Source organism: Chlorocebus sabaeus, chromosome 9 (assembly GCF_047675955.1).
Source record: "Chlorocebus sabaeus isolate Y175 chromosome 9, mChlSab1.0.hap1, whole genome shotgun sequence".
Classification (NCBI taxonomy): Eukaryota; Metazoa; Chordata; class Mammalia; order Primates; family Cercopithecidae; genus Chlorocebus; species Chlorocebus sabaeus.
In genome coordinates, this window is record NC_132912.1 from 135,427,068 (window position 1) to 135,449,552 (window position 22,485).

At 54.8% G+C, this 22,485-nt stretch overlaps 1 protein-coding gene across 1 annotated transcript in view; it reads right to left on the reverse strand.

The window, feature by feature from the left end:
• The window catches only part of CFAP46 (cilia and flagella associated protein 46), a 143,577-nt gene that overhangs the window by 45,599 nt on the left and 75,493 nt on the right, over positions 1–22,485 (reverse strand). The window contains exons 35-43 of the mRNA XM_038010269.2: positions 21,493–21,639; positions 16,756–16,956; positions 16,141–16,247; positions 14,833–15,009; positions 13,620–13,755; positions 6,848–7,036; positions 5,893–6,081; positions 2,525–2,914; positions 1,905–2,075 (exon numbers count right to left, since the gene is read on the reverse strand). Of these exons, the coding sequence (XP_037866197.2) occupies positions 1,905–2,075; positions 2,525–2,914; positions 5,893–6,081; positions 6,848–7,036; positions 13,620–13,755; positions 14,833–15,009; positions 16,141–16,247; positions 16,756–16,956; positions 21,493–21,639 (1,707 nt within the window). The remainder of the gene's footprint in view (positions 1–1,904; positions 2,076–2,524; positions 2,915–5,892; positions 6,082–6,847; positions 7,037–13,619; positions 13,756–14,832; positions 15,010–16,140; positions 16,248–16,755; positions 16,957–21,492; positions 21,640–22,485) is intronic.

Consider the following 22,485-nt stretch of genomic DNA (forward strand, 5'->3'; position numbering starts at 1 on the left):
CCAGCTGCAGCACAGTGACCTCTCCCCTCCTGGCTCCAGGCTTGCTCCTTCTCCTCTTCGCAGAGCCTCTGTTGACACCAGTCCCAGCCGATTTCCGAATTGCCCAGTGGCCCCGGGATGGAGAGTGAGGGTTGACTCACTGCAGCAGATGCTCTCAGTGCAAAAATTTTAGTTTAGCAAGTTCTCATTACTTCCATGGCTGATAACTTTACAAATATGAGGCTCCACCATTCACCGGCCTTTCCCGAGGATGTTCCAGTGGGCCTGCTGTGGCCTATGACGTTCCCCAGCCCGACTGCAATGAGTCTGTGCCTGGCTGAGAGTCGGTGCAGCTTTTCCATGAGAATTCCTGAAACAGCAGGGCCTGAGGGGTGGTGACCCCCATCGTGGTGACTGACGGCTCCCATGTGCCAAGCCCCAGGCCAGCTCCTGGCCCTGCACTCAGTCCTGCATACACACTGGTGTCCTTGGTCCCCAAAGCTCCTATGGGGTGATCTCTGCCTGGTCTGCAGCCATGGGGGAGGGAGAGCCATGACTCCCATGCCCAGCTTACCCACAGCAGGTGCTCTGGTGCCAGCCTGGCTGCTCACTCCTCACCTGTCCAGTAAGTGCTGCCTGGGGCAGCCCATTTTTTTTGAGATGGGGTCTCACTATGTTGGTCAGACTGGGCGTCAGTGGCTATTCACAGGCACTATCATGGCTCACTGCAGCCTCGAACTCCTGGGCTCAAGTGATTCTCCCGCCTCAGCCTCCTGAGTAGCTGGGACTATAGGTGCATGCCCCATGCCCAGTTTAGACCACAGGCACGCACCCCTGCACTCAGCTTACACCACAAGTGCTGCCCACATGCCCAGCTTGGACCACAGGCGCCCCCCGCATGCCCAGCTTAGACCACAGGCGCCCCCCAACACCCGGCTTAGCCCATTTTCATTCCTGCTTGCCATGCACACCCTCCTGGACCCAGCTCAGCTCCGGCAGGGCCATGAGCATCAGCGTCTTCCTCCAGACGCAGGGCCAGCCTGTGCCACCTTCTCCTGTCCTCAGGCCTGGGCTGGGCCTGCAGGCCTCTTACCTCCGCCCTCCATCCTCTCAGCTTCAGAAAGACGGCAGCTTTCCAGGTTTCAACCTCTGGGTTGAGTCACTGGTTCTCACCCGGGGCTGTGTTATTCCCACTGGCAATGTCTGCAGACATCTCTGGATGTCACAATGGCAGGGGTGCTCCTGCCACCCAGTGGCAGATGCTGCCCCCATCCCACCCTCACCAGCAAAGCACTGTCTCCCAAACAGCCCTGGACAAGGGGATATTTGGTCAGGTCCACCCCAGCGAGAGGACCAGGGAGGCAGCCACGCAGCTGAAGGAGGAAGGGGCCCCATCAGGCCACACTTGTCTGTTTCCCACAATTCAAGAAACGTCGTCAAGTCTTTTTTCTTTAAATACTGCCATTCGCACCTGCTAATCCCAATAAAAGGTGCCATTAGCTATCCTGCTCTACAGAAATGTTTCTCAAGATTAAACCCTCAGACCTGACCAAGGTGTAAAATATTTCCTTAAACAGAGGCAGGGAACGTGCAGCTCTGATCCACATGAGGCCCACGGGGCACTGCTGGCCCGTCTGCTGGTCAGCTCTTGGCTGCAGGCCTGGCTGTGCGTTTGTAGTTGTGACCTCACCAACCTCACTGCACCCACCAGGTGGGCCGTAACTACCCCCACAAGGGCCAGGGGGACACTGAGGCTTGGAGAGGCCGGGCGAAGGCGCACATGGCTGGGGGCACGGGGAGGGATGGCTCACGAGCTGGGGGTGAGCAAGGCTGCCCTCACTCAAGCATGGGACTGTGCGGCTGTGGTGTCTGTCCACAGAGCTCCAGAGCTGGGGGCAGGTTCAGCGGCATCCCTGCCCGCTTACCTTGGACACGGCAGCCAGCCTCTGCTCCACACTGGCACCCAGGCTGGTGGTGGTCCTGTCTTGGCACCGGAGCTGGTGCTGTAGCTGCAGCAGGGCCGCCAGCTGTGAGCTGCTGGTGTTGGCCGTGGCTGCAAGCAGGACACCCCTCATTGTCTCCGAGGCCGAGCAGCTCTGAAAGGGAGCAGGGGAGGTTTGCCAGGGGCCCAAGGCCTGGGTGGGGAGGGCTTGCACCCTGCGAAGGGCGTGCAGTGGCTGCAGCCTGGGAGCAGGAATCGGCTCCCCTGGGATGCTGGCTCCTCCTGGCACCTGGAGAGTTGCATGAGGCCACGCTTGTTCCCTCTGTGGGACCTCTGTGAGGTCCGCATGGACAGGGCCCTACTGGTCTGTGACTGCCAGGTCTCCATGTTTGCCTGATGCAGGGGTTCGGGGATAAGCACACGAATGCGTGTTCTCTCTGAGCCACAAGTTTACGTGGTCGGCAGGTTCCCACTGCTTGAGGACCCCGGCCTGTGGCTTGTTTCTCTAACGACGTCCCCCCCAAGGCGAGGGCCCCAGCTGAAGCCCAGGGTCCTCCCTCCTCTGTGAAGGTCTGGCTGGAGGTGCGTGGGGCAAAGACACACCTGAGACAGAGCCAGGAACTGGCAGGTAGTTGCAGGGTCCAGGGTGCCGACGCATTCCACCATCTCCAGGCTGGCGGCTGCTGCGACATCCAGGAGGCCACTGCCAAGGGCCACCTGTAGGCACTGCAGCAGCACCTCTGATGCCTGAGCCAGGTACTGCTGGGCCAGAACCATCCTCCCCTGTGGGGCACAAGGCTCGGGCTCAGGCCGGGCTCCGGGCAGAGGCCACACGAGGCTTGGGAGGGGCAGCCGCACCTTCAGGTCCTCGCCTTTCCTGCCGTGCTCCTCTGGGGCCGCCCTGGAGGCCAGCGGGTCCCTGCTGGACTTTGTGGCACCCTCTTCCTCTACCTCCAGCTCCAGAGACTTGAGGCCGCTCAGCTTGGCGCCCACCTGTGAGACACAGAGCAGGTTGGCTGGCACTTCTGGGTTCCTGCTTGGTCAGTGTGGGCAGGGCCCACCCAGGGAGGCTGGGGTGGTCGGGCTCCTCAGCAGGGTCCCTGGATGGCGGGCACTGCAGGCTGCAGCGTGGCCTCTCACTGTCCCAAACCTTCCACCCCTGAGTAGATGCACGGTGGCCCTGAACCGCGAGCCTGGATGAGGGGACGTTGCAGCCAGGGTGAGAATGCAGCCCCCCCAAGGAAGCCGGCCTGAGTCACACGGGCCTGGAATCCAACACATTCCCAGGGGACTCCCATTCCTGTCCTTTGGAGACATCTTTCCTGGAACCAGCCGGCACCGAGGCCGAGGCATCCACTGGCCCTCGGGGGCCCCTGGTCTGGCCAGGACACAAGCTCCAACCTGGGGATAGGAAGCCCAGGCAGCCCCTGAAGAACTGGGTTGAGAGGGAGCCCCCTGGGTTTTCAGGTCACGAGGTATCGCAGTGCCAAATCTGTGTATGCACCCATTGATTAGGCGTCAAAGCAAAGAAAACATTGATAGAAATTGAGTGATGGAGAAGCCCCCGGTTCTAGCAGGCTGCCCGAATGCAGCTGAAAACCAGCAAGCACGCCGGAGGCAGTGCAGCCGTGACCACCTGACCTGCACACGGCCTGGCCCCTTTCACATTGGAACACGCCGTTCAGGCATGTGCAGGATGTTCACCAAAACCGCCCAGGCTGGGCCACATGCAGCCACTGCAGAGTCCCCAGGACCAAGACCACTCAGGGTGTGTTTTCAACCACAACAACATTCAACAACTGGAAGTCAGTCGCGAAAACAGACCCGTGAGAAACACAGTCACCTTGAAATTAAACAAGATACAATCATCAAGTCAGTCAAAGAAGAAATTGCAATAGAATTTATAAAATGGACTTAGAGAATGAAAATACTGAGGGAAGAGAAAAGGAAAAGTCAGTGAGGCTGACAGCCAAGGCTGGTCCTTGGAGAAACAGCCTGAAATGTCACTGCCACAGGCACAGAGGGCCGCTGGGCAAAACCAAACTGCAGCATACCGGTGAGCAGGAGGGGCCCAGCAGAGAAGCCTCCGTTCTCCAGGTCGTCAGCCGGCTCCGGGAAATGTTTCCTCCCCTTTCCAGACATGAACACTGTGGGCTCCGAGGGAGCCTGTGTGGGTTGTGGGAGGGGTGGGGGCTTATCCAACGCACCCACAGCTGCACAAACAAGAGAGGCTGTGCTTTGTGCTCCTTAAGGACATGCCCACAGCGGCACAGATAAGGAAGCCACAAGAACAGCAAAAGAGAAGAGCACACTTTCTCATCAGAGCGTTCGGATTCAACTGTGAAAACGGCCACCCACTGGGGCCCTCTCTGATGCAGAGCTTTCTTCCTTCACTTACTAAACTTTTGCTGCAACCTCCCCATGTCCACGCCCCTTAATTTTCTGGGTTGTGAGACAATGAACAACGAGCTCGGATAACACCTTAGACAATGTGATCAGCAACCCTAGACCGTGTCAATCCTACGTATCAAAATCTGGGAGACTGAAATGGGGGTTAGAGGAAAAATACAGCCTTGAATACAAGAAAAAAGCCAGAAAAACCTTGATTTAAGCTTTGATTTCAAGAAGCTGGACAACAACATAAATCACATCTAAGGACAGCAAAAGGCAGGTACGTCCGGGCCTGGCCTGCATGGGGCGGGGGCCGCGGAAGACCCCTGTGTGCTCCACATGGGACTTGATGTCTGCTCTGCCCGGGCCCCTCCTCGCTGGGGAACCATCAGTAGCGTTCACGGATGAGGACGCCAGCGCCCAGGCGGCCATGCCGACCCTCGTTTCTGGTCCACGCCCAGCTGCTACCCGAGCAGGTCAATGGAGGCTGGTTGCACCGAGAGCCACAACTCCATCCATTCACTTGAGGTACGTCAAGTCCTGTGCTCGGTCCTGAAGACGCAGGACAGACAGCATCTCAGGGCAGACCCAGGGCTGCACGGCACCTGGTGGGGGAATGGCCCTGGGCGTGGAGCCAGGTACACACAGCGTGGTTGCTCCGGTCCCTGAGCGCATCTTCCTGAGGAGCTGGTGTGTGGGGACAAGCCCAGGTTCTCCGCTGGGGCAGGTGCACAAGTGTTTAGGAAGGTGACTTGAGGCTTTCAGGGCTTACTGGGGCCGTCACCAGGGTCGTGAGGCAGTAGGTCACTCCTGCAGCTGACTCGGCCCTGCCGGGCAGCCTTGCAGCCTTCTGGAGAAGGGTGGGCCCTGGCCTGAGGGTGAAGAAGGTCCCAACTGCCCTTCTCGGAGCCACCTAGGCGCTGAGGCAGCAGCCTCCCTGGGCTGTAGGGGGTAGGGGATGGAGGGGAGCCAAGGCTGCCCAGGGCTGGCCCTGCTGTGCTCTGGCATGGGTGCCACGGTGCCCAGTGCTCAGGCCCACCCTAGGCTGCTCCTGCAGCTTCTGAGCTCCCCAGGTCCCTGCTCCAGGCCCAGCCAGAGCCGCTGCTGCGGGAGACACCAGTTGCATTGTTCCGCGCTTGCCAGTGCAGCTTCTGTGCTCCCCAGGTCCCTGCTCCAGGCCCGGCCAGAGCCACTGCTGCGGGAGACACCAGTTGCGTTGTTCCGCGCGCGCCAGTGCAGGGCTGGATTGGGGCAGGCTGTGTGCGGGGGTGGGCTCCATGCTGGTGTGGGTCGACCCACACGCCCGCCTGCCCTCCCTGCCCGTCTGCCATCCCTGCCTACTCTGCAGACGCTGTGGTTCCCTCCCAGGTCTGTTCCGGAAGGCCTGTGTTTCACCAGCCCCATTTCTTCCCTCACACCTGCTTCCTACATTTTTCTCTCTTCCTGGGGCCATGCCCTTCTGCACAGAGGATGACACAATTCGTCTGCTATCATCAGGGGAGTCCTAAATACTTTGCTTGTGTTTTTAGGCAGGGGTGACAGGTGTCGGAGTGACTTGGGATAGAAGCGGGAGCACTTACCGAGGGGCCCTCCTCCCAGTAGCAGGCAGGGCGCACAGGGTCAGCTTGCATGGCCAGCAGGTGGAGGGCCCTCCCGGCCAGGCCCAGGAGCCGGGCGCGGATCTGCACACAGCCCACACTCAGCGGCTGCAGGCTCCCCAGCTGCGCCAGTGCCTCGTGTGCCAGAGTCCGCTTCAGCGTGAACCATTGCTTCGAAAAGACAGACACGTGACAGCTGCCACCCCAAGGGCGGCCGCCCCCCCCCCCGCCCAGGGGACCCAGTGAGCCTGCCCCTGGTGTCCTCTGTGGGTGGGGACACTGGCAGCTCTGAGAAACACCCCTGCCCCGCAGGGTGCTGCCCGCGCAGGGAGGGTCTCGGGGCTCTGGTGTGGGGTCACAGACGTCTGCTCATATAACCTTAATTCAGCGCTCACTGACAAATCAATTTTAGGCCCGTCTTTGGTTCACTTATACTTATGTAAATTAATTTGAGTCGTATTTCATGATGTCTAAGAAAATGTAAAATGGAAGAATGTACATTTCCCTCAAAACATTCTACATATTCAGCTGTTTTGAGTATGTCATCAACTGGACTCCATTCAACGAAAACGGAGTCCACCTCTATTGACTCTTTAATCCCCATATGAATTAATTGTTAATATGAATTAATTAGTCAAAGCCAATTCATGAGTCGGGAAGGGCAGCTGCGAGTCACGTAGGAAACGCCGCCGCAATGGAACCTGCATTTTATGAGCCAATTCAGTCCCCTCAAAGGGTGAGACAACGCCCTTCTTCTGCAAGGCCCGGGAGCTCCCCCTGCTGCAAGAGGCCCCCGCAGGGAGGGCGCTCAGATCCCCCAGCCCATCCGCACCGCCAGGCGTGCGGTGATGGAGACGCCTCCTGCTGGAACGGGGCCCCTCAGCTGCACTGTGGCCTGGTGCTCCCCGCACAGGGAATCTGCGACCCCAGCAATTACCAGCCCGACGGAAGTGCAGTCACTGGTGTTCTGCAGATAGTCTGCCAGCAGCTTCTCCAGGGACCCCTGCCCACTCTGCTGCCCGCGGGCCTCCTCCCAGATGAACTGGAGCATGTCCAGAGCCATTTCCACGAGGCTGAGCTTGAGGCGCGCCAGCTTCCTCATCAGGGGCGTGTTGACGTTCTGCAACTGAGGGGCCAGGCGTGCATCTGAAGCACGGAAGCTTCTGGTAAGCCTGACTCTGCATCCCCACGGCTTGGACGAGGCATAACTGACATAAGAAACTCAAAATAAACTGCACAGCTCTACAGTGAAAAACTGACACACTTGGATCACGAATACACCCGTGAAACCATCACCGCCTTCGAGATCATGCAGTAGCCCTCACCCCCAAATCTCTTCGTGCCCCGTCGTGTCCCTCCCGGTCACCTAGCTGCCTGCTGGCACCCTGCATTCATCTGCATTTTCCAGAACTGTACCTACGCGGAAGCGCACCGCGTGCAGTCTTCTATCTGGTTCATTTCCCTCGGTGAAGTCACCGTGAGATCCCCCATGCAGCTGCACCCATGCTCCGTCCCTCACAGCCGGTGTCAGTGCACCGTGCGGACGGGCCACACTCTGCTTATCTATTCAAATATTGTATTTCCAGTTCTGGGGCTACGACGAGTAAAGCTGCTGCGAACACCCATGTGCAAGTGAACACACGGGAGTGGAAAGGCTGGGTCCTGGGTGAGCCTGTGTGTAATTCTTAGGAAACAGCCGAACTGCCTTCTGCAGCAGCTGTGCCACTGGCGCTTAGGGCCCAGGTCTCTCCACACCCTTCCCGACATCTGCTGTGGTTGGTCTTTTACATTGTAGCTGTTTTAAGAGGTGGGTGGTGGTTTCTTACGATGGTTACAATTTGCGAGTCGCTAGCTGGCTAATGATACTCTCTTTGCATGTGCTTATTTACCATCCACATATTTGCTTTGGGGGAAGTGTCAGTTAAAATATTTTGCTCATGTTTTACTGGGTTTTTGTTAATTTTGAGAGTTCTTTATCCATTCTGGATACGATATCTTAGACAGAGGATTTGTAAATGTTTCCTCCCTGTCCGTGGCTTCTTTTCCTTCTCTTCATACTGTCTTTTGAAGAGAGGTCCAAGCTATCACTTTATTACTTTATAGCTCATACTTTAGGTGTCATAAATAAGAAATCTTTGCCAAACCTGAGGTCACACATCTATTTTCCTATGTGTTCTTCGAGAAGCTTCATGGGTTTAGCCCTTATATTTAGGTCTACAATCTATGTGGAGTTAATTTTTACACATGGTGTGAGGCGTTAGGTAAAGTGGGCTGTTTTGGAAGTGGATAATCCTTTCTTTGGCGAGCCGCCTTTGTGTCTCTGCTGAAGGTCACCTTCCTTTGCGTGTGGGGTCCCCGCCTGGATTCCGCTCTGTTCCGCATGTCGACTTTTACACGAGAGCCACACCGTCTGGATTCCCGCACCTCTCTGTACTAGGCCTTAAAATCAGGCGGCGTCAGACCCTCCAATTTCGTTCTTCTTTTTCAAAGCTGTGTTGGCCATGTTAGGTCTTTTGTATTCTCATATGAGTTTTAAAGTCATTTTGTCATTTTCTCCAAAAAAAGCCTGCAGTGATCTTGATCAGGGGTATAGACGATTTAGGGCAAATCAAGAACTTAACAGTACTAAGTGCTCTGATCCACAAACATGGTATGTTTCTTCGCCTACTTAGGTTTTCCCAGCTATTTCTCAGTTATATTTGTAGTTCTCAGAGTACAAGTCTTTATTTACATTTTTGGGACAAATTTCATTTTTAAATGCCGTCATAAAATTGTTTTAACATTTTTAATATCTGAGTGTTTCCAGCATGTAGAAATACACAACTGATATCTGCATATTGTTCTTATATCCTGCAACCTTACTAAACTCAGTATTAGCAGCTTTATTTTTTGGTGGATTGCATATGACTGTGTATACAGACAATTTTGTTATCTGTGAACAAAAACAGTTTCATTCCTTCCTTTCCAATCTGGATGCTTTTAATTTCCTTTTTTCCTGCCTGACTGCATAGGCAGGAACTCCCACATCAACACGGAACACGGGTGAGAAGAGGGCACCTCCTCGTCTTCATCCTTATCGAAAGGGGCATCGGTCTTTCTCCCATAACTGTGACGTTAGCTCTGGCTTTTTCATAGATGTCCTTTATCAGACTGAGGAAGTTTTCCTCTATTGTTTGCTAGGAGTGTTTACCAGGAATGGGTGTTGAATTTTGTCAAACGTTTTTCCTGCATCCACAAAGATGATCATATGGTTTTGTTAGTTTTGAAAATAAATGGTGAAGCAAATTAATTTTTGAATGTTAAACTATTCTTGGGGTAATCTTGGCTTGGTTATGATGTATTATCCTTTTTAAATACTGTTGGATTTAATTTGCTAACATTTTGTTCACAAGGAATGCTGGTCAGTAGCTTTTTGTTGTTGTTGTTGTTAATGTCTTTATCTTGTTTTGGTATCAAGGTAATATTTGCATCATAGAAAAACTGGGACGTATTCTCTCCTTCTCAATTTTCTAGAACAATTTGTGTAGAACTGGTATTATTTTTTCTTAGATACTTGGCAGAATTCACTAGTCAAGCCATCTGGGCTTGACATTTTCTTTTTGAGAATGCTTTTAATTACAAATTAAAAATTTAAAATATATAGGGCTACTCAGGCTTTCTTTTTGAGTGGGCTTTGGTAGTTCATGCTTTCAAGGAATTTTTCCATTTCATCTAAGTTGGCAAATATATTAGCATAAAGTTGTTTGTAATATGATCCCCTTATTATCCTTTCAATATCTGTAGAATCCACGGAGAAATTGCGTCTCTCATTCCTGATATTGGCAATTTATGTCATCTTTTTTTTTCTGATCCGTCCGACTAGAAGTTTTTCAATTTACCAATCTTTTCAAAGAACTAGCTTTGGTTTCATTACTTTCCTCTTTTATTTTTCTGTTTTCTGTTTCACTGATTGATTGCCACTCTGATCTTTAATTTTTATTCCTCTGCTTATTTGGGAACTGAGTTTGCTCTCTTCATACTTTTTTAAGTTGCAGGCTGAAGTAATTGATTTGAATCTTTTCCCATTTCTCCTACAGGTGTTTAGTGCTGTAAATTTCTATCTCAGTATTGCATTGGCAACATCTTAAACATTTTGATAGGTGTTTTTTTAATTCCCTTCAGTTCAAAATACATTCTCCTTTGGTTTCTTCTGTGGCCCACAGTTATTGCAACGTTTGCTATTTACTTTTCAAATCTTTGGCATTTCGCACATACATAGCTGTTTTTTTGTTTTGTTTTTTGTTTTTTGGGTTTTTTTTGAGACGGAGTCTTGCTCTATCACCCAGGCTGGAGTGCAGTGGCGCAATCTCAGCTCACTGCAAGCTCCGCCTCCCGGGTTCACGCCATTCTCTTGCCTCAGCCTCCCGAGTAGCTGGGACTACAGGCACCCGCCACCACACCCGGCTAATTTTTTGTATTTTTTTTTTAGTAGAGACGGGGTTTCACCGTGTTAGCCAGGATGGTCTCGATCTCCTGCCCTCGTGATCCGCCCGCCTAGGCCTCCCAAAGTGCTGGGATTACAGGCATGAGCCACCGTGCCTGGCCAGCTTTCTGTTTTTTTTAAAGTGAGGTAAAAGTCACATAGCATAAAATTAACCATTTAAAAATATACAACTCAGTGGCACTTACACATTCACAACATTGTGCCACCATCATCTCTAATTCCACAACATTTTCATCACTCCAAAAGGAAACCCCTCACCCATTAAAAAATCATCCCTCATCCTCCTTGCCCTGTTTTCTACGGATTTATCTATCTTTCTGTTTCTGATTTCTAATTTAGATTGTGGCACCAGTATACATTTTGTATAACTTACATCTTTTAAATTTATTGAGACTTGTTTTATGGTCCAAAATACGGTCCATCTTGAAACATATTCACACAAAGCGCATCTTATTCTCCTGTTGTTGGGTGAACGTTCTAGAAATATCTTTAGGTCATAGTGGTTGGTAGTGTTGGTGTGAATCTTCTAGTGATTTGCTGATTTTCTGGCTCTTTGTTCCATTAATCCTGAGGGGTACTGAAATCTGACTGCAAGTGTGGGGTTGTCTATTTCTCCATTGCAATTTTGTCAGTTTTTGCTTCATTGACTGCGAAACTCCGTTATTAGCTACAGAAATGTTTGCACTTCTAGCCTCTTGACTGGTTGTGCTGTTTGCACTATAAAATGAGTTTCTTTATCCTTGGTAATATTCTTTTTTCCAAAGTCGGCTTAGTTATTAATATAGCCACCACAGCTTTCTTTTCATTAGTGTTAGCTGGTATATTTTTTCCATTCTCCTTTATGTCTTAATATTTAAAGTGGCCTTCTTGTAGGTAACCCATAGTTGGGTTTTGCTTTTTTATATAATCTGACAAATTCTTTTAACTGAGGGCGTTTTGATTATTTAAATTTCATGTGATTATTCCATGATTAGGTCTAAGGTTATCATCTTGCTGTTTATTTTCTGTTGGTCTCACCTGTCCTTTATTATTTTTCTTTTTTCTGCTTTCATGGGGGACAAATGAATACTTGTTATGATTTCCGTGTATCTCCTTTCTTAGCTCATGCAGCACACATCTGTATTCCGGGACTTCTGTGGCTGTTGTGGTGTGTAGAGAGTATGATGCTCCGGGACTTCGGTGGCTGTTGTGGTGTGTAGAGAGTATGATGCTCCGGGACTTCAGTGGCTGTTGTGGTGTGTAGAGAGTATGATGCTCCAGGACTTCGGTGGCTGTTGTGGTGTGTAGAGAGTATGATGCTCCGGGACTTCGGTGGCTGTTGTGGTGTGTAGAGAGTATGATGCTCCGGGACTTCGGTGGCTGTTGTGGTGTGTAGAGAGTATGATGCCACTTCACGCAGAGCATGGAAGCCTCGCATCCGTTACTGGCCTCCCAGTCTTTATGCCATTGTTGTCGTACGTCTCATTTTTACTGTTATGGGCCCCATGCTACATTGTTATTGTTTAAGCAGCCAGTTATCTTTCAGAGTGATTTTTAGAATAAGAAAGATTGGACACACTTTCCCCTGAAGTTTACGTGTTTGAGGCTCTCCACACTTCAGTGGGCATGGCTTCCTTCTGCCTGCGGGACTGACTCCAAGAGCTCCTGCAGGGCGCAGGCCCTGAGGACGCCTTCCTTCGGCTCTCGAGTGTTTGCAGAAACATCTTTCTCTCACCTTCATTAAGAATCGTATTTTCTGGGTATAGAATTCCAGGTTGGCAGTGTTACCTCTTGGCCTTCACAGAGGTCCCTGCACCGGGCTCTCAGCTACACCGCTTCTGTGGGAAGCTGCGCCATTCACCTCTGTCACTCTGCACACAACGTGCAGTGCTCTCTGTCTGACGCTCAGATGCTCTTCTTATCAGTGGTGTTAAACCATCTGGTTATGGTGTGCCCTGACATAGTTTCATTCCTCTTCATAGTTCTTGTGTGTGGGATTCATTCAGCTTCTTGGATCTGTGGGTTTGTATTTATTTTTATCAAATTTGGAAAATGTTCAGTCATTAGTTAGTCAAATTATTCTCTGCTTATTCTACTTTCTCCTCTTCTCCCAGGATTCCAATTACACCTATATTCATGCACTTAAAACTGTATGACTTTAATTTTTGTTCTCTTTAATTTCATTTTCAAAAGTTTCTGTTGCTATGTCTCTAAGTTCTCCAATGTTTTCTCCTGCCATCGTTGTCATTCACTCCACCTGGTGGCTTCTTCATCTCCCGTGTTGTGGTTTTCACCCTGAAAGTTTGGGTTTTGTCTTCCTTTTATATCTTCACCATTTCTACTTAACTTTCTGAACATATAGAATACAGTGATAACTTGTCTTCCAATTATAATATCTGTGCCCACTGATCAATTTGTTTTTGCTTGATCAATTATTCTCCCTATTTTCCTGCTTTTCTATACAGCAATATTTTATTGGTTGCCAGACATTTGGGCTTTGTTTCCCTCTGGGCTCTGGTGGGCATTTCTGCATTTCTGTGTGTGTTCTTCAGGCTTGGGCTCTGTTCCAGGACAGCTGTCTTCTCAGAGGAAATAGTTGGGTCCTTTCAGGCCTGCTTTCTAGGGTCTCTCAGGCAGGTCTGGAGTGGGGCTTACCAGGCCTAAGGACCCCTGACTGAGGCAAGGCCCTGTGTCTGCTTTGCCCGATGCCCCAGGGATCATGGGGTTTTCCAATCTGGCTGGTGAAGCAGGTGCTGCTCCCGCCCTAGAACCCTTTTGGGTGGCTCTTCCCCAGCATGGGGCGGCTTCCTCTCAGGAGTGTGCTCATCAGGCCTGGGCAGGACACTCCAGGGCCTCTCCCGAAGGTCTTGGGGTTTTCTCTCTGTGCAGCCCTCCCCTGCCCTCCCCTCCCCGGGGCTCTGTCCCACAAGCGGCAGTGCCTGGCTCTCCGCAGGCTCTCGGCTCCATCCTGTGACTCAGGTCACCAGAGGACTCCACTGGAGCCACCGCAGTGAGCTTGGACCTTAGCTTAGGGACCACTGCCTGTCACTGCTGACGTCTAGTGTTCTGAAAGTCCTTGTTTCATACAGTTTGTGTTTTTGTTGTTTCAGATGGCGGGAGTGTCTGGTCCCTGTCACTCCATTTCAGCTAGAAGCAGAAGTCAGCTGGCTTGTAAGGTAAGTTACAGTGGGGTTTATATCCCGGTGGGAGTGACCCAGTGTACACAGGAACCAGGACACCTGCTTACGTCTTGAAGTGACAGTAGGCCCTGGACGCTGTGGAGCCTCACTTCCTCCTCAACCACGGCGCCCTGGGCCAGGCCATATGCTTCCAAGTAATACGCAGTTTTTTGTTCTTCATCTTCCTCGTTCTGGGCACGTAACCTTTATAAGACATAAGAATGGAATTTGGAACAAAAAATGTTAAAACATTATGTTATTATTACTAAATGTTTAATATGTCATTTTCTGTCATTATACTGTATATTTTATTAGTGCTTAAAATGATGTTTTAAAATAGCTAACATGTAAGGACATTCTCGATATGTCTTAGAGGTTTAAGAAGCTGGAATAATGCAGTATGTACAGCGTATTATGGTTATGAAATTTAAATCTGCACTTGAAGGAGATTTGCGGAAGCAATTCCACAGCATCAGCTTTACCCAGCGGGCTGGGTTTGATCGGATAACTCAGCTTCCGCCAGGACAACGTACGGCATCCACAGTGACAGACACGGCTCAGGTCAGACCTTGTGGTGGGCTACACCTTCCCCGCACAGGCTTCTGCACACCTGCACTGGGCCCGCTGTGTCGAGACGCTTGCGTGTGGACAAATGGGGGCAGCCCCAGTTTGGGGGCAGGGCAGTGGACGGGGCCAGGGAGGCTTTGCCAGGGCAGGGGCGGCTGGAAGCTGCTGTGGTGGGGACGGCTGGCATCAGGACTGTGTGGGCCCTGCCCTTGGGGGGAGCAGCCCCTGAGATGCCGCCTGGCGCCAGGCTACAGAGCCATGCAGAGCGGGGCCATCTCCTTAGGTCAGGGCCCTGCAAGCAGCTCAGGGCTGTGCTTGGGATGTGCGTGTGTGACCTGGGCCTGGGCACGTGTGTGCAACGCGTGTGTGCCTGTTGCTGGTGGGGGTGGGTGGTGCTGTATGTCTGTGCATGTCTGCCAAGGGCTGGAGGTGCAAGGCCCAATGTGGGTGCCCTCGAGGGAGGTGTGGGCAGCCACAGGCTAGGGCCAGAAAGAGGCCCTGTCAGGGGCAACGGGGCTCCCCCGACGGGAAGGCTGGGCATGTGATCAGAACGTGTGGGTGAGGCGGCAGCCGGGAGCTTCCCAGGGGAGGGGCCTGTGGACCCCAAGGGGGTGCAGCTGGGGTGAGCCAGGCCCAGAGGGCAGGATGGCACTGGGCGTGCTGCGTGTGGGAGAAGCAGTGACTCCTGTGCAGGGGGTGCAGAGGCAGCCTTACCTCTTGATCTTCGCTCGCTCTAGTTTTACATCAACGCAATTCTCTTTGTAGCCACAGTCGATAAACTTTCTCTCAATTTCCAACAGGCTATCGTCCATGTCTTTCAGCAGCAACAAGCACTCTGTGGCTTCAGTGACCGCCGACTGCTGCGCAACTCTGACCCGCAGGCTTAGGCACCTGACGGAGGGACGGTTTGGGGCCTGGAGTCAGAAGCCCCAGGGCCGCGTCAGGACTTGCGGCTGGGCTGCTGCTGTTCTCCCCGGTGTTCATCCAGGGATGCTCGAAGAAACGCTTTTGGAGCGTTTCTTGAAAATCAACACCATACGGGCCTCATTCTGTGATCTCATGTGAAAAAATCAGAAACTAACAAGCCCCACCCACCCCAGGCACCGTATCCAGGTGGAAATTCAAAAACCCTCTCCTACTTGACTCACTAGCGGAACAGAACCCACGCTGAAGCGTTGGGCTGTTCACATGCTGCAGCTGCGGGGCCCAGGGCAAGGCCGGGAGGGAGGTGGAGAGCACAGGAGCGAGGCTGCCGCCCAGAGCAGCCACAGCAGGGTCCCGGACTGCCCTCGCGCAGATGCAGCGTGCTCCACAAAGACGAAGCAGAACACAAGGAAAGCCCGAGTCAGACAGAAATCCGTGTTACTGGGGTCTATAAACCAAAGCCAGCTCCTTGAAAAGGTCCACTGTGTTGGAGCCTGTGATTCTGATTTAGAAGAGATGGCGTCGCCAGCCTGGCCAACATGGTGAAACCACATCTCTACTAAAAATACAAAAATTAGCTGGGCGTGTTGGCGCGTGCCTGTAATCCCAGCAACTCGGGAGGCTGAGGCAGGAGGATCGCTTGAACCAGGGAGCTGGAAGTTGCAGTGAGCTGAGATTGCACCACTGTACTCCAGCCTGGGCGACAGAAAGACGGCGCCGATAAACGGCAATGAGGGAGGCGTGCCTGCGGCAAGGGCTTTGGAAAGCTGTAAGAACACATGCCCTACAAATTCACACGGACACACCACAAACTTAGAGGAAAAGGGTTCCTAGGCCCTTCCCAAGGCCCTGGAGTTGCCTTTCGAAGCCAAGCAGACAGGACATGTGGATGGAAGGCCCACTTCTCAGAGAAAGCCTGAAGCAAGCTCAGGAAACTTCTGGAGCTTTCTGGAGCTGTGCAGAAAGCTGTGGATATGAGGCCCCATGACATGGGCCTCTGAACTTGCACAGGCTGGACGTATGGCACAAAAATCGCAGATGGAAAAGAGGAAACCACAGCTTTCACGCTAATGAACAGTGTTTCTTACAAGGAGTTACCTGGCTTCTAGATCTGTGATCATGAATTCCAATAAAGGCAGTCGGTTTGGTCTTTCTTTCTTGAGGATCTTGAAGGCATTGATGAGCTTCTGAAATATGTGACACACCTGAGGACAGGCGGGGGTGGATACAGGCCTGAGGACAGGCGGGGACAGATACAGGCCTGAGGACAGGCAGGCGGGGACAGATACAGGCCTGAGGACAGGCAGGGACAGATACAGGCCTGAGGACAGGCGGGGGTGGATACAGGCCTGAGGACGGGTGGGCGGGGACAGATACAGGCCTGAGGACGGACGGGGGTGGATACAGGCCTGAGGACGGACGGGGGTGGATACAGGCCTGAGGACGGGTGGGTGGGGGCAGATACAGGCCTGAGGACAGGTGGGTGGGGACAGATACAGGCCTGAGGACAGGTGGGTGGGGACAGATACAGGCCTGAGGACAGGCGGGGGTGGATACAGGCCTGAGGACAGGCGGGGACAGATACAGGCCTGAGGACAGGCGGGGGCGGATACCGGCGTGTCTGAGGGTGGGCAGGGATGGATCCAGGCGTGTCATCAGCGGTCTGCCAGGCAGAGCATCCGACGTGCAGCCCCAGGTCCCCGTGCCTCTTACCGTAGCTTCTCTTCCTGGGTGTTCCATGGACAAGAGCGCCTCTGCCAGGGTCAGAGTGGAATTGTACCAGAACTCCTCACTTCCGCCCAGGGCCTGGGCCTGTGCGATCATTTTCTTGGCTTGTCCATAGTTTTTCTCCTTGTTGGCCAACTGTGCAAGGAGGAGCAGGCACTGGGCCTCTGCACAGGGCTCATCCAGCTCCTGAAGGAGAGAGACTCAGACATGTGTGGGTTCCTCTACAGACGTGTGCAGGCAGGGAGATAGGAGAAGGTAGAGAGAAGGAGGAGGCAGACAGAGGCACCGGGTGAGGGGAAGACAGGGCCGCTCACTCTGGCAGCGGATGGGTGGGGCCCACGGCCGCCCTCGCACTCCCTGGCAGGACTTGCTGTCCTGCCCGGCTCCTGCAGCCCTGTGGCTCCTTGAGTGGGACGCCCACCCTCCCCGCCCTCCCGCACTCCAGAGGCTTCTCTGGAGTCAGCACCGGCTGCAGCGTGCATGACTGTATCTGATTCCATTTAATTATATTTCAGTGATGTGCTGATGAGCGGGATCGGTGTTCAGTGAGGCGCAGCCCCACTCTGGCTCGTCTTCGGGGGGATCTGTCTCCCCCTGCCTGGGCGGCAGGAAGCTTAGTCCCCCGAGCCTCCTGGGGTTCCTGCTGGCCTCGTCCTAGCCCTGTCTTTTAGAGGCTCCCGCTTGGGGTGAAAGACTTCAGGACAGTCGCACCTGGACACCGATGCTGAGAGCGGCTCAGAGGCTCCCAGAGCCTGGCCTGCCCGTCCGGGGCCTGCTGCCAGAGAGTTGGGCAGCCACATGATCTGGGACAGAAACACAGGGCAGCCTGTGCTAAGAAGAGAGGGGTGCTGGTCAGAGGGTGAGGAGAGGACGGGAGCGGCGGCGGGAAAGCAGGGCCCAGCTCCAGGGCTGCCCGGGTATTTTCTGCAGCAGAAAGGCAGTGTCCTGTTCCCAGGCATCACTTTCTGGCCAAACAAGATGCCCTGTGTGCTCGATTGGACCTGGGCAGGCCCCTCCCAGGTGTAGATGCAGGTGCGGGGACAGAGGGGAGGGTGGGCTGATGAGCTGGGGCTACCCGCCAGAGAGCAGGTGTCCCAGCTGCTGAGGGTTCCATCTCTGGCCGTTCCACGCATTTAAATGCCCAGGATGAGGGAGGGGCCGCAGCCACTAGGGAGGCATGCCCCAGGTGTGCCCCTGCCCGACATAGGATCCACCTGGACACCACAGCCTGCATGCAGCTGGGCACGGCTGTGACCGCCAGAGACGGCGTGGGGAGGGCCTGGGTTCACAGCAGCCTCGTGGGCAGTCAGGTGGCCTGAAGGTAGGCAGGTGGGTGGCTGGGCTCTGTGGAAGGGCATTCCTCGCCTCTGGACCAAGCTTGGCAGGGGTGTGCAGGCCTCTGAGGTGGGAAGAGGGGGAGGCCCTTCGTGGCTGGGCCCAGAGAGCAGGGCTGGCAAGGGTCCAATGGGGCCCGGCTCTTGTGGGGCTTGTTCAGGGCAGCTACAGTGGGTCAGAGGCCGGTGACAGGGTGGGCAGGGGCTTCCACATGGAGAGGAGGAGGGTGAGGAGGTGGGACAGAGCTTGGTTGGGGATGAGGAGAGCCCAAAAGGCAGGGAGAGGACAGGGTGGGTGGGGTAGAGGGGGGGTGGAGGGGGGGTGGAAGTGGGGTGGAGGTAGGGTAGATGGGGTAGAGGTGGGGTGGAGGTGGGGTAGAGGTGGGGTAGGTGGGGTAGAGGTGAGTAGAGGTGGGGTAGAGGTGGGGTGGAGGTGGGTAGAGGTGGGGTAGAGGTGGGGTGGAGGTGGGGTAGAGGTGAGTAGAGGTGGGGTAGATGGGGGTAGAGGTGGAGTAGAGGTGAGTAGAGGTGGGGTAGAGGTGGGTAGAGGTGGGGTAGAGGTGGGGTAGAGGTGGGGTAGAGCTGGGGTAGAGGTGGGTAGAGGTGGGTAGAGGGGCGTGTGAGGCTGATGCCAGGGTCTCCAGTGCTGACACTGAGTGGGAGGGCAGAGCCCTGTCCAGAGTAGTAGGCAGCACAAGGAACAGTCACAGCCCCCAGGGCAGATGTTTCCAGCCTGGAGTCCCCTGAGGTCGGCGGGGGTCTGAGTACTGAGGCCACGGCGAGAGCGCCCAGGGGAGGTCAGAACACCAAGAGAAAAGGCCACCATGTGGGTGGGCCTGAGAGGGGAGGGGAAAGCCAGAGAGCACGCGGGAGGGGTGCCACCAGTAGGACGGAGAGAGCCCCCCCGAGGAGGGACCAGGGTGGAAGGGCAGAGCGCACTCCCATCGCCAGCCTGGGGGAGCGGGTTCAGAGAGGCTCGGGGATGGGGTGGCCGGGCTGCACTGGCTGAGGGTGAGGTGGGGCAGGAGGGGAGGGCAGCACACGAAGGCAGGCTTTCTGCGACATGGATGCAGCTGAGAAGCCAGGGTGAGCTGAGGGCTGAGTTGAGGACAGGAGCCGGGAGGCCTCCAGGCAAGAGGGCGGGGAAAGATCAAGGAAACAAACAACTTCCTGCCAGAAGTGCCAGCTGCGAAACGAAGTCCCTGCACAGCCGCAGCTGCAGAAGGAGGGTGGTGGCTGCAGAAGGAGGGTGGCGGCTGCAGAAGGAGGGTGGCAGCTGCAGAAGGAGGGTGGCGGCTGCAGAAGGAGGATGGCCACCTGCGCTCGTGGGAGTCTCGCACCCGTCACATCCGTCCTAGGACTGGGCTCCAAGGTCCACGGAGGCTCCGGCACGCAGCAGACTCACTCCCTAAGTCCCAGAGCTCTCACCACCTGACCTCGGGTGAGGGAGGCCGGGCCTCTGCCCACCTCAGGGGCTTGACTCTCACCCCGGGAGCTCCCAGGAGCTCTTCCACACCTCCGGCCCTCGGCCCCAGCAGAGGCTGGCCCTCTCCTGTGGCTGTGGCCAAAAGAACACTGCACCCAGCATCCTCAGTCCCTTCCTCAGACAAGCTCCCTTTTGACCCTGGTATGCACACACCCGTCTCTGCTATCAGAGACCTGCTCACACTTGTCCTCAGTGCCTGAGACCTGCACACACCTGTCCCTGCTATCAGAGACCTGCACACACCTGTCCCATTTCCTGAGATCTGTACATACCTGTTCTCAGTGCCTGAGACCTGCACACACCTGTCCCCCTTCCTGAGACCTGCACACACCTGTTCTCAGTGCCTGAGACCTGCACGCACCTGTCCCTGCTATCAGAGACCTGCACGCACCTGTCCCTGCTATCAGAGACCTGCACACACCTGTCCCATTTCCTGAGCTCTGCACACACCTGTTCTCAGTGCCTGAGACCTGCACACACCTGTCCCCCTTCCTGAGACCTGCACACACCTGTTCTCAGTGCCTGAGACCTGCACGCACCTGTCCCTGCTATCAGAGACCTGCACGCACCTGTCCCTGCTATCAGAGACCTGCACACACCTGTCCCATTTCCTGAGCTCTGCACACACCTGTTCTCAGTGCCTGAGACCTGCACACACCTGTCCCCCTTCCTGAGACCTGCACACACCTGTTCTCAGTGCCTGAGACCTGCACGCACCTGTCCCTGCTATCAGAGACCTGCACGCACCTGTCCCTGCTATCAGAGACCTGCACACACCTGTCCCATTTCCTGAGCTCTGCACACACCTGTTCTCAGTGCCTGAGACCTGCACACACCTGTCCCCCTTCCTGAGACCTGCATGCACCCTGCCTGAGACCTCACACACCTGCCCTCAGTGCTGGAGATAAAGTCTGAACCTCTCAAGGCTTTGATGGGTGTCACTGAATTTTTATACCATTCTAGGACCCTCTCTTTTTCTGGAGTTTTTCTTCAAAACAAGTGACAGGCTGTCTGGTTCTGTAGCTCTGCCTCATCCTCCCAGTGAAAGCAACTCTAAATCTGGACAGAAGATGTCACCACATGTCTGAGGTGAGTTTGGAGGGCAGTCAGTGCTGGCAAAAACTGGCAACTACAATTTTTGCACAGAGAGAAGCACCCGTGGGCCTCCATCCATCTGGCTTTTTCCTGGGGCTGCCATCCCTGCAGGGGAACAAAACCTGGGGGAATGCAAGTGCCCAGGGTGAGGAGAGGAGGCTGCAGCTGGGACTTCCAGTGCTGAGGCTTGCAGGGCCAGTCCCAGGAGGAGGGGCCGAGGAGAAGGGTCTGAGGTCCGTACTTCCCCTCAGGGCTGTCAGCTGGGCTTGGCTGCTCAGGGCAGAGGAGGATGTCACAAAGCCTGGCAGGAGCCAGCTGAGACCAAACAGCTGCAGCGCCCGCCGGGGAGACCGGGCCTCAGCAAACGTCCCGGGGGGCTTTCACTGGGGACCGTAAGGGTCACATCTGGGGAGTGAGAGCAAAACGAACAAAGACCAGACCAGACCCGGATCCCTGGACCCAGGCGGCCCCGCACACGATCCGCCCTCTAGAACAAAGTGGCACTTCTGGCAGACACTCTGTGGGGTTCCCCAAGTTCTCATCCAGCCTCAGAAGGTAAGAAACTGACATGGCAGGAGGCAGAGAGGAGCCACCGACGACCAAGAGAAACGAGAGGTTGCAGAGACCCACAACAGGTACTGGAAATAGAAACTTCAGCAAACTGTGAGTGGCAAAGCAAAAGACGGACAGACAGAGGCTGTGCTAGAGATGAATGCTACAGCCCAAGCTTCCGCCTGCAGCCCCTCCGCTGTGCACAGTGCGCTGGGAGCGGCCGTGGATGGTGACGGGCTGGGAGGGGCTCCTCACCTGGAAAGCCAGATGAGCCTCCGACAGGAGCAGCCGTGCAGGCTGGTACAGGTTCATCTCCAGCAGAACTTCTGCCTTCAGCATCCACAGGAGGGGAAAGGATGTCCCATCCAGGCCCTTCCCGGTCTCCCCATTCATCTTCAAAATCTGGAAGACACCGCAGCCCCAGGTGGCAGGGTCCTGACACTGTGACCTCCGAGTCCCACGGGACGAGCTCTGGCTCAGCAGCCGTCCCTGCGACTCAGGAACCACACCACACCGAGGGCACCCTGCTGGCCTAGGCATTGTGGGCGCCTCACAAGCTCCCCGTGCGCCCTGAGGCCAGGGCTCAGGCCTTTGCCTTTCCCCCGACAGACCCTCTTGCACCCTGTGTACCTCTCTCTTCTCACGAATCCCCTGGCAGCCAACCAAGACCACCACTAGCCACGTAGAGCCTTTGCTACTACACACACACACACACACACTGGGGTGTAGGACCCCCTGCCCCACTTCGTGCTGCCGACCAACCCTGGGATCTGGGCCTGCCCGCGGCTGTGCACCCGGCCTTGCTAGGGCACCCCTGGCGTAGGCCAGTGGCTGAGCCCCTGCACTGGGATCTGGGCCTACCCCACATCCTCCCACCCTCTCCTCGCTAAGCAGAGACCCCGGCGGGGGCAGAGGCTGAGCCTCGCACTGCTGTGTTCTGGATCCAGGTCCTGTGCTGAGCCCCTGTCCTGTCCTGACTGCCAGGTCACAGGAAGCATGACCTTTGCTCCTCCATGGTGCTCCCATGGTAACTGCGTTTTGGGTTAGGAGCTGGGCTGGTCACCTTCCTTTACAGGCAAATGCAGAGGGTGCTGTGCTCTCCTGCTGAGGGAAACCAGGTGGCGGGAGGCCCAGTTCTGTCAGATGACGAGGACCCCCAGGTGGAGACCCCTCTTTGCTGTCCCCACCTTCTCTCTGCCTCTGCGCAGGCGCCTGGCGGGCCTGTTCCAGGGAGGCCTGTGGTGCACA